Genomic DNA, 11,976 nt, shown 5'->3' on the forward strand with positions numbered 1-11,976 from the left:
GTAGGTGCTGGGACTCGAACCTGGGTCCTCTGCAAGAACAACCAGCGCTCTTAACTGCTGAGCCATCTCACCAGCCCTTTGTTTTTTGACAGGGTCTTTCTATAACCATAGCTGGTTTGAATAAGGTGGGGGTTTTTTTTTGTTGTTGTTGTTTTGTTTTGGTCTTTTTGAGACAGGGTCTCCCTGTAGCCCTAGCTGGCCTGGAACTCCCTATGTAGATCAGACTGGCCTTGAACTCACCAGAGATCCACCTGCCTCTGCATCTCCAGTGTTGGGATTAAAGGTGTGCACCATCCTGCTTTAATTTTATTTTTAAATCTGTGTAAACATTGTGTGTCTGTGTGAGTGCAGGTGCCTGAAGAGACCGAAGAAGTGTTGTATCCTCTCGAGCTGGAATTACAGGCAGCTGTGAGCTGGCCAATGTGGGTGCTGGTAACTGAACTCGGGTCCTTTGCAAGGGCACTATGTGCTTTTAACCACCCAGTCAGCACTCCAGCCCTGCACTTAAATATATATCAATATGTCTTAAGTTAAAACAACAACAACAGCAGCAACAACAAAAACCTCTATAGAAAGCCCAGTTTAGAGTCCTATCCAAAGGAAAACAGCCACCATTTCCCAAGCATCACACACTCCTGTGTTAGTTTTGTCTCTGAGGAACCAACCCCTGGGCAGCAGGCAATCCACACAAAGACAACAATGCAGGCCCAGGACAAGGACTGAACACAATAATGAAATAAGACCCTAGCCATTGGCCAGTTAGTCACAGTATGAATGTATTTAATGCTTCTGAAATATATACCTGAAGACAGCTAAGAATGTAATATATTTATTTTAATTTGCTATTGTAGGGATGGAACCCAGGATCTCACGCATGCTAGGCAAGTGTGCTACCACTGAGCTACAACCCCAGCTTTAAGAGGTTAGTCTCGCTGCATATATTTTACTATAATTAAAAATAGGCCAGAGATGGCTTAGTGGTTAAGAGCACTTGTTGGTCTTGCAAAAGACATGGGTTTGGTTCCCAAAAGCTACAAGGTGGCTAACAACTTTAACTCCAGGGATCTGTTGCCCTCTTCTGGCCTCCCCACACACTGCATACATGTAGTACACTTATAGACATGCAGGCAAAGCACTCATATACATAAAACATAAATAAAATTTTAAAAGAAAAAGAAAAAAAGTGAAAGACCGTGAGGTCAGACCCCAGCCAGTGGCGAAAAGGCTCAGGACTCTTGTATTAGGGATAAAAACCCATCAAACTTCTGGCTTGGGTGTGCTTTCTTGGTATGAATGATGAAATGCACACTTTTGCAAAAGTAAAAGCTGCCTTGCCAAGTTAAAAAAAAGTAAAAAAAAATTAAAAACAGATTAATCAAGAATGAGTACTCAGACTAGCAAAACTGTAGCAAATCTGAGTCCTCAATGAAGAAGGTGCTGGGGGTAGGTGGTGGGAAGAACTGCATAGAACTTCTCAGCCAACAAACAGTTGAAACAGGATTAGCATGCTCTGAGTCAAGTGGACATCTGTGTAAGACTTAGAGAATCACTGAAAGGGAAGTGGGAAAGCAAATGAGAGCAGGGTTTTTGTCCTAGAGTATCAAGGCCTGGTGGCTCGCATCCATAATTCCAGCATGTAGAGGAGAGGCTGAGGTAGGAGAACTACTGAAAGTTCAAGGTCAGCCTGGGCTGTGGAATGAAATCCTGTCTCAAAAAACAGAAACAAGGGCTGAGAGATGTCTCAGTGGTTAAGAGCACTGGCTGCTCTTGCAGAAGACTGAGGCTGGAATCCCAGCACCCACATGGTGGCTAACAACCATCTGTAATTCCCATTCCAGGGGCTCCAACGCCCTCTTCTGGCCTCCTTGGGCATTGTATGACACAGGTGCACTTATATACATGCAAGCAATACACTCACACGTAAAATAAATCAAAGCTTAAAAAACAAAACAAAACAGGGAACATGCCTTGCTGTAGGTGTTGGTAGAGTACTTGCCTAGCATGCATGGGGTCTTGGGGTGGATCCCCAGCATCACAAGAAAACAATGCTACTGATTCCCAAGCCTTCCAGGAAATCAATACAAAGGCTTTGAAGCCACTCAGCAGGTAGAGGTGTCCTGCATGACAGGATCTGATGACGTGGTCAGAATTTTGAAAGAACTATGCATGCTCACAGACTTTCTGAATGCCACTGTGTTCCATCCACAAGGGCCATAAAGGCATACTGATGATGACAAGTCTATGTTTGTGACTATACCAAGTAGTTATCATGGACCAGAAAGATAATCTTAACTCCACTATGAAGAAGCTCTATTGTTATGTGGGTTTCCTGTTAAGAAAACTGAACATCACAGGGATTACTGATATACATAAGATCACATAACTTGTAAGTGGCACAGAGAGGAAAAAGATTTGGGCAGTGTGACAGTGGATCATTACCCACAGATGAACAATGTAATGAAAAAGATTAAGGTAATGTATACATAAAATCTATGTGTGTGTATGTGTATAGTGTAATGCATATGTGTGTGTCTGGGTATGCATGCTAGTGCATGCACAGAGGAGGATGTCAGATGACCCTCTCTATCACCCTCTGCCTTATTCCCTTGAATCAGGGTCTCCAGAACCTGGAGCTAGGCTGGTAGCTAGCAAGCCAACAATAATCCTATAACAGACTTCTAGCCTGGGGTTACATTCACATTTGTAGTCATGCCCAGCTTTATACATGGGCAATGGGGATTTGAACTCAGGTCCTCATGCTTGTGCAGCAAACACTCTCACATTCTGAGCCATTTCCCCAGCTCCTAAATACAATGATCTTAATAGAGTCTTAATAGAGTCTCCAAGAAAGACCTCAATTCCTCATCTAGCATAGATGTCCTGAAGCTTAACAATATGGGCTCTAGAACCTGGGGATCTGGGTCAGAATTCTAGCTCTACAACTCGTGGCTGTGTAATTTTTGGCCAAGTAACAACTTCTCTGCGCTTTGACTTCCTCATGTGCAAAATATGACTATTAGTAAAACCACTTCCTGGAATTACAGTTAGGGTTAAACGAGGTAAATATAAACCTTTAGTAACATGCATGTACTAAATGCCCAACAAGAATCAGTTATTAATTTTTTTCTTATTGAAGATGTAAATGATTTGTAAGTAACTATAATTGAGAATAATTTTTTTTTTGAGACAGGGTCTCCCTGTAAACCTAGCTGACTTGAATTTGCTATGGAGACCAGGCTGGCCTCGAACTCACAGAGATCCCCCTGCTTCTGCCTCTGGAGTGCTGGGATTAAAGGCGTGCGTCACCATGCCCTTTTTTGTCCACTATGTGGATCAGGCTGGCCTTGAACTCACAAAGATCTGCCCATCTCTGCCTCCCAAGTGCTGGGATTAAAGGCGTGTGCCACCATACCTGGCTGAGAACAATTTTTTAAAGCTAATGTCACAATGGTCAAAATGTTCCAAAATGACTTCCGCAAGTTACAGTACTTGAGTCATTTCAGAAGGTTGAAGACTGAGAAAACTGGCAAGTAAGGCAAGCGAGATGGTTCAGAGGTAAAGGCGTTTGCTGCCAAGTTTGATGACCTGAGTTGGACCCCCGGGACCTGCATGGCAAGGGAGAGAACCACTCCTGCAAGTTGCCCTCTGACTGCTACACGAGTGCATTGGCAGACAAGCCTGTGCCCCACCTGATAAATAAATAAGTGTAGAAAAAAGGAAAAGAAAATTGGCACAGTAAATCTCATAAGACTGAAAGAAAGCATCAACACACACAATAGGTTGTCTTCCACTGTCAATTTAAAAAAAAACAGGTAACACTCTCATTAAGATGGAAAGGCAATTAAAGGCTCAGTTTACTTTGGGACAGAATTGCTTTAGCTCCATTTCCTTCCCAATACTCACAGTAGAGTTGGCGAAAATGGAATTTGAATTGGCTGCAGAGTATCCTGCATCTGTCAAGTCATCGCTGCTCTGCAAAGGGGCAAATTCAATGCAGTGGTTACTGGCACTGTGTGGAGAACCAAAAATCTATGTCTGTCTGTGACACCTGAGTATAACTTACCGATTTATTACTAGGTCCATGTAGAAAATAGTTCAATGCTTGTGGGTCTCTAGAAAAAGAAAGGGAAAAAGAAGAAAAATAAATAAATACTACTACCATATTTATATACATTACTGATTTTTAGCAGGGCAAGAAGAAAGTAACATATAAGCCTGAACAAAATCTACCTACTTTGAAAATTTTTTCTTCATGCTTTGCTTTTGCTTTTTATTTATTAAAATATTTTATTTGTTATTTTTATGTGTATAAGTGCATTAATTGTGTGCATGTGTATAAATGCACCCGTGTCGACAGCAGTGCCCGTGGAGGTTGGAAGAGGGCATTGGATCTGGATCTCCTGGAACTGGAGTTATGAATGGGTATTAGCCACCATGTGGGAGCTGGGAATCGAACCTGGATCCTCTGTAAGAATAGCCAGTGCTCTTAACCGCTGAGCTGCCTCTCCAGCCCTGCTGTTTTTTCTTTATATTGTTCCATTTTCTATTATCATTCATTTCTGTCTCCTGGGATTTGTTTTTTCAGTGCTGGGGATTGAACACAGGACCTTGTGCACACTAGGTGAGCATTCTAACAGTAAGCAATGCTCCTGGTCTGGCATCTTGGAACATGCTAGGGAAAAAAAAAAATAGGAAGGGACTACCCTATATTAATCTATTTCTTTATCCCTCTGCTGCAACCATAATTTAAAAAAAATTTTTTAAAGCCCAGCAGATTTCAAAATACCTATGGAGCTGTTTTGTTCCTCAAACCTCATACAAGTGGTCCACCCTGGATTCCGAACGAGCATCTTACCCAATAAGATCAAGGAGACACGAGTCATCATCATCATCCATGACAACTGTAAGGGAAGGGAGAGGAATTTCAGCAAGGCAGACCCCAGCAGCATGGACACAACATCAAACACCGTGAGTTCTTCTGTACCAGTAACTGTGGTTCACCTGAGTTTTTTCTCTAGTTGCTTATTATAACTGTGATTTAAAACATTTTGTGGTTTGTTGGGCATGGTGGTACCTGAGTAGGACTAACTTTAGTCCAAGAGTCAAGACCAGCTTGGGCAACAGCAAAACCCCATTTTACAAACAGAATAAAATAGAATAAATAATAAACAAGCAGGCCAGCCAGGTATAGTGGTGCATACCACACACCTGTTAGGAGGTAGAGGCAGGAGGACCAGGACACAAAGGTTACTCTTTGCTACATGAGGAGTTTGGGGCCAAGCTACAAGAGATCCTATCTCAAAACATAAAATTGATAAAAAAGAAAGATAAGATAAATAAAAATTCACCATTGCTTGAGAAAATTTTTCCAACTTAAATTGTTTTTATTATAAACAAATCTTCCAACTTATACTCCAAAAGATTCTTGACAAATCAAAGAAAGCAACTCTCCCTCCCCCAGATTCCCCAAAGGACTGTAAACGGCAAACAGTGACTATCAAATGTAGAACGAACTAGAAGAGAGGAATTTTTCATTTAGAAAAGCTCTCACAGACTCTGAAGTCTTTAAATGTTGTGACTCGATGCTTCTAACATAGAAAGCAATCTGGGTTTCTCAACATATTTTGGCGATCTTCAGGAAGGCAGACAGCGGGTTCTCCCTGCCTTTGGAGACAGAAGAGGACACTCTGGCCTCAGGGCCCAGTGCTTCCCTGTGCAGCAGTATTGCCAAGTTCAATCCCAAGCAATCCATAACCAGACCAGAACGTTTAAAGTAGAAAATCTCCATCACAAGTTCACCCAACTCTAGCCCTGAGCTCCATCTCCCCACCGGCTGTGGCCTCAAGCGTGGCCACACAGTGACGGGGCTCTGGTGGAGACAATAACAACTCAACAAATTCCAGGAGTGGATCTCCCCAAGAGCCAGTCAACTTACACCAGTGATCCGACACCTGGCAACCCTGCTTCTCACCCATTTCAAGCCATGCGTGGAATAATTTACATCACAGAATGCCAGGGCCAAGTGTTCTGGAGCAGTTGGAAAGGGCAGTTGTGAACGGCAGTTGGACGGAGGAATGAAATCCTGAAGGGATGCCCAGAGGAGAGACACGCCCAGGGAAGGCAGAGGGAAGAGTCTCTACTGTTTTTTCCCTGTTGAAACTACCATCACCCCTCAAGTCCCCCAAATCACTCACAAGGCTAAACAGATGTAGAATCCCCTCCAGCCACAGGGAAGGGCACTTTCTCTCCTCAGGAAGAGCCTGGAAGGGTAAGTACTCCTGACATGGGACCTGCCCGGTGGTGGCTGGATTTGCTGGCCTGCTGAGTGACTGGGCTGAGTACAGTCCACTGAGTAGAAAGAAGCCAGTGGAGAGGAGAGATGATGGGTGAGAAAGAAGGCGAGAGTGGGTAAAGTGCACCAAAGGGTAACATCAACAGCTGAAACCAAGCCCAGCTGGCCAAGTGAAATCGGCTCTTTAGGACCCAGACTTGGAGTTATTCAAGGTCATGCTGGCACGAATGTTCCTGCACACATGACTTCTGTGTAGGAGAGACAGGACTGAGAAGGAAACAGGAAATCTATCATCAAATGAATAGATCGAAATCTATCACACAAGCCAGGCATGGTGGTTCATATCTGCAGTCTCAGCACTCAGGAGGCAGAGGCAGGAGGCTTGCTGCAAGTTCAACGCCAGCCTGGTTTCCTTAGGCCAGCCAGGACTACGTAAGAAGACCCTTTCACAAACAAACAGCAACAACAATAACAAAAAGAACAAACCAGAAAAAAAAAATCCATTATACATCCCGATATTTAACATGGGAAAATGGCATTGACTGTAGTTTATTATCTACATACCATGGGCCCATCTCTCAGACATGATAATCCTGTGGAATAAATTACCCAATGATGACATATAGTTAGGCCTATAAAGTACATATTATTTCTATATATCAACATGGCTATTTAAATGCAACACCACTGTACCCCTTCCAAGTAGAGATTTTATAGGGCTGAGGACAGGGTTGTAGTTGAGTTGGTCTAGTCCACACTCAGCATGTAGGAGGCCCGGGTTTAATCCCTAGCATCACACAAAATAAAAAGTGCCTAAGCCTCTGAGACACATTAATCAATAAAAAATGTGAGGGGGCTGAGGAGACAGCTAGGTCAGTACGGTGCTTGCTGCACAAGCACAAGGACCTGAGTTTGTAAGCTGGGCACAGTGGCATGGATTTGTAATCCCAGTCCTGGGGGCCATGGAGACAGGAGGATCCCTAGGATTCACTGGCTTACTATTTTAGTCCAATTGGCAAGCTCCAGTCCCAGTGAGAGATCCTGTCTCAAAACACAAGCTGGATTAGGGCTGGAGAACTGGCTCAGCAGTTAAGAGCACTGGCTGTTCTTGCAGAGGACCCAGGTTCTGTTCCCAGGACCTACATGGCAGCTAACAACTGTAACTCCAGTTCCAGGGGATCTGACACCCTCTTCTGACCTCCATGGACATTGTACAACACACACTGCAATACACATGTATTGCAGGCAATACACTCATTGCAATACACATGTATTACAGGCAATACACTCATATACAGAAAATATAAAAAACAAAACCCAAAACAAAGTGAACGACCTTGAAGTTGACCTCTGGCCTCCACACACAGGTGCATACACACAAAAGAAGAGAAAAGCCTACCTTAAAGAAAAATATGTCCATCTCTCTTCCAGTTTCCCTCCCTTCCTGTTTGATACCTTTACCTAGCCCCTCTACTTGATGGAGGCTCTAAGGCTAAACTCAAATTCTGAAAAGTGAACACCAACCACTTCATGGAGGTATCACCACCACCTGGACTTCCAAGCACTGAGATTGTTTGCTACCTCAAAGTTTAAAGCAACAAGCTACTTGCTAAGCAGACCAAATAAAAGCACAATTATATATACACATCTGGTGCTAGGATGGAAGCCAGGGTCTCACATATGCTAAGTAGGCATCCTGCTACTGAGTTCTACCCCCCAATCAAACAAGGTGATAATCCTAGATGTAATTAAGTCATGGTATAACCTCCTCTACAAAACCAAAGAAGCTAGTCAAGCACTTGATTTTGAAAGAACTCAGTGGGGCTATTGAGGCTGCCCAACAGCAGGCACCCTCACCAGCAGGGCAGGCCACTCTTCCAGCCCCTGTGGCTAGAATGCCACAAGCCTTCACAGTCAGGGCACCCTGAGAATTCTTTTTTTTTGGTCTTCTTGAGATAGGGTCTTCCTGTAGCCCCAGCTGGCCTGGAACTCATTGTGTGGACTGAACTCCAGGCTGGCCTTGAACTCAGACATTCTCCTGCCTTTGACTCCTGAGTGATGGGACTAAAGGAGTACATCAGCACATCTGGCTCTGAGAATCCTTTTTTTAAAAAATTTTATTATTTTTATTTTATGTGTATGTGTACATTGCCTGCATGTAGGTAAGTGCACCTGTGTCATGCAATGCCCACGGAGGACAGAAGAGGCCATCAGATCCCCTGGAGCTGGAGTTACAGACAGTTGTTAGCTGCCATGTGGGTGCTGGGATTTGAACCCAGGTCTTCTGCAAGAACAGCCAGTGTTCTCAACCTCTGAGCCAACTCTCCAGCCCCTGAGAATTTTTTTTGAAGGGCCATATCTGGGAGCAGTGATGCATGGAATGTATACCCTATCCCACATATCATCCATACAATAATAAAAGCAAAACAGCTACAGTCTTTCCATACTTTCATTTTTATTTGGTGTGTGTGTGTGTGTGTGTGTGTGTGTGTGTGTGTGTGTGCATATGGAAGTCAGAGGACAACTTGTAGGAGTTGGTTCTCACCTTTCAACATGTGGGTCTCAGGGATTGAACTCAGGTCATCAGGCTTGGCAACAAGCACCTTTACCCAATGAGCCACCTTGCCGGATCCAGGAGTTCACGTTCATTGGATTCTCCCTTTATTTCTGAGTTCTTGTTGAGATTCTTTTCTCATTTACATAACAGTCCCTCAGTAACTAGATGGGTCACTAATACTGGGTGAATTTTGTAAGGCTATGTGAAAGACAGCACCTTCTCTAGAGGAAACTCCTAGACCAATGATTGGAAACTACTTCTTAGGCCAAGATAGGAGATCAGTAAGTGAGCCAGTCAGTATCCTCAGTGACAGTAGCTCTAGCCAGGAGAATTTGTCCTGGGGGAATGGGGGTGGGGGACCACAGTAGCTCTTACAAAGTCTGAGAGGCAGCTGAACACCCTGGATGCTTGGCAACCACCCTTAAACAAAATAAAGTTGGGGGGCTGCAATGATGGCTTGGCAGTTAAAAACACTGGCTGTTCTTGTGAAGGATCTAGGTTCAGTTCCCAGCACCTCCATAGTAGCTAACAACCATCTGTAACTCCAGTTCCAGGGGATCTAACACCCCTCTCCTGGCATCCACAGACACTGCATGACATAGGTGCACTTACATATATTCAGGCAAAACAAAAATTAAAAAAAAAAATAAAGTTTAAAAACCACTAAATGAGTCAACAGAACAGACTACCAAGTAGGGCAAATGGCTGCCATGTGCTCTCTCTGGATTGCTTTGATACAGCATGGGCACCTGTCACAGCTTCCAATCATAAGCACATTTACCCTCAAAATGTGCTGTGAGCAGTACCAGGAGCCATCACTGAAAGACTCTACTGGTCATCAACTGTGGCAGACATGGAGTCTTCAGAATCACAATTTCTTAGAGCTGAAATTGCTTTCCCACATACTTGCCATTTCGTTTTCTTTAATCTTTGAGTAAATCAAGAGTTAATCAAGTATTTTTTTCCTTCTAAAGGGTTCTTATTAATATGTATGTTTATCTTTACTTTTGTTTTATGGTATGAGTGTATTGCCTGTATGTAAGGGGGTCAGATCCCCTGGAACTGGAGTTATGGATGATTGTTAGCCTCCAAGTAGGTGCTGGGATTCGTGGGTCTTCTGTAAGAGCAACCAGTACTCTTAAACTGGTGGCCCAGTTAATGTATGTTTTAAAGAAATATATTTATTTTTATGTTTGTTTTTGTGTGAGTACCCACATATATGTATGTATACCACATATATGCCTGGTACCTGAGAAGGTCAGAGAGGGCATCAAAACTGCTTGTAACTCCGGTTCCAGGGAATCTGACACCCTCTTCTGGCCTCTGCAGGCACCTACACACACACACAATCTCACAAGGCTGAGCATGGTGGTGCGCAGTTTTATTTATTTGTTTGTTTATTATTTATTTATTTAGGTCTTTTTGAGACAGGGTCTCCCTGTAGCCCCAGCTTACTTGGAACTTGCTATGTAGACCAGGCTGGCCTTGAACTCAGAGATCCACCTGCCTCTGCCTCCCAAGTGCTGGGATTAAAGGCGTGCGCCACCATGCTCATGGTGCAGTTTTAATCCCAGCACTTGGGAAGCAGAGGCAGGCAGATCTCTGTGAGTTCAAGGCCAGGCTGGTTTGTATAGTAAGATTCGGGCCAGTCAGGGCTACAGAGTGAAACTCAGTCTCAAAAAAAAAGCAAAACAAAGTCACACCAGCACACATACATGCCATGCCACAGCACATAGGTGGAGGCCAGAGGACAATTTTCGGGAGTCAATTTTCTTTCCACAAAGTGGGTCCTTGGGATCAAACTCAGGTGGTCAGGCTTGGCAAGAGTCCTTACTTCCTGAGCCATCTAGTGGGCCTTTATTTTCAGGTATATCTCCACTCTGCAAATGGTTCAGTACAGTTTTTCTTCCTGTCAGTTCTCTCTCTCTCTTTTTTTTTCCCGGTCTTTTAAGACAGGGTCTCCCTGTAGCCCCACCTGGCCTGGAACTTACTATGTAGATTAGGCTGGCCTTGAACTCACAGAGATCCACTTGCCTCTGCCTCCCAAGTGCTGGGATTAAAGGCCACCAAGCTCCTATCAGTTCTTTAAAGATATCACTACATTCCTTCTCACTTGCATTGTTGCTGAGAAGTCAGCTGTCTCTCTTATCTCTTTATCCATGTGTTCTTCCCTTCCTAATTTGCCTCTTCACTGCTAGTTACAGGATTTGACTACGATATGGCTAGGTGAAGTTTTGTTCATGTTTTTGTGCTTGTAAATCATTAAACCTACAGAATCTACAGTTCATGGCTTTCCTTATATTCAGGAAAATTTCAATTATAACATTTTCAAATATTTTGTACCTTTTCCTCTCCTGGAACTCCAAATAGATGTATGTTATTAATTTGCTCACTAATATTTATTTTTGCAGCAATATTTTTTTTCTTCCAATCTCCCTGGCTTTGATTTTTATTTTAATTTTTTTGGTCTTTTTGAGACAGGGTCTCCCTGTAGTTCCAGCTGGCCTGGAACTCACTACATAGACCAGGCTGGCCTTGAACTCTAAGGATCAGTTTGCCTCTGATTCCGAGGGGCGGGTTTTTTTTTTTTTTTTTTTTTTTGTATGTATGTGGTGTTGTTTTGAGACAAGGTCTCCCTATGATGTCTGGTCTGGCCTGGAAGGTATTATGTAGCCCAGGCTGGCCTTAAACTCTTGGCAGTCCTCCCACTTTAGCCTCTGAGGGGCAGCTTTACAGTATGAACCACCACATAATGTGCAGGCAAGAGGGTAACCTGGGATGTTGCTCCTCAGGTGCTCTCCACCTTGTTTTTTGATACAGGGTCTCTCACTGGCCTGGCTCTTGTCAAGTATGCCAGGCTAGCAGGCCAACGACCCCAGAGATCTGCCTGTTTTTGCCTCCCTAGCATAAGCCATTGTGCCCAGCTTTTTACGGGGTTCTTGAACTCAGGCCCTCACGCATAGCAAGCATTTACTGATCTCCTCAGCCCTAGGGCTTTTTTAACCTTCATTTAATATATTTAGTTGTTCTTCCTCCTCTTCCCCCTCTCCCTCCTCCTCCTCCTATCCCCTCTTCCTTCTCCCCTTCCCCCCTCCCTCTTCCTCCCCCTCCCCCTTCCTCCTCCCCT

At 43.9% G+C, this 11,976-nt stretch overlaps 1 protein-coding gene across 1 annotated transcript in view; it reads right to left on the minus strand.

The window, feature by feature from the left end:
• Positions 1-11,976, minus strand: part of Bicral (BRD4 interacting chromatin remodeling complex associated protein like) — a 94,360-nt gene that overhangs the window by 50,113 nt on the left and 32,271 nt on the right. The window contains exons 2-4 of the mRNA XM_008835754.3: positions 4,856-4,901; positions 4,064-4,112; positions 3,904-3,972 (exon numbers count right to left, since the gene is read on the minus strand). Of these exons, the coding sequence (XP_008833976.1) occupies positions 3,904-3,972; positions 4,064-4,112; positions 4,856-4,896 (159 nt within the window). The 5' untranslated portion in view covers positions 4,897-4,901. The remainder of the gene's footprint in view (positions 1-3,903; positions 3,973-4,063; positions 4,113-4,855; positions 4,902-11,976) is intronic.

The sequence above is a fragment of the Nannospalax galili genome, unplaced genomic scaffold, assembly GCF_000622305.1.
Source record: "Nannospalax galili isolate Female #2095 unplaced genomic scaffold, S.galili_v1.0 scaffold1918, whole genome shotgun sequence".
Classification (NCBI taxonomy): Eukaryota; Metazoa; Chordata; class Mammalia; order Rodentia; family Spalacidae; genus Nannospalax; species Nannospalax galili.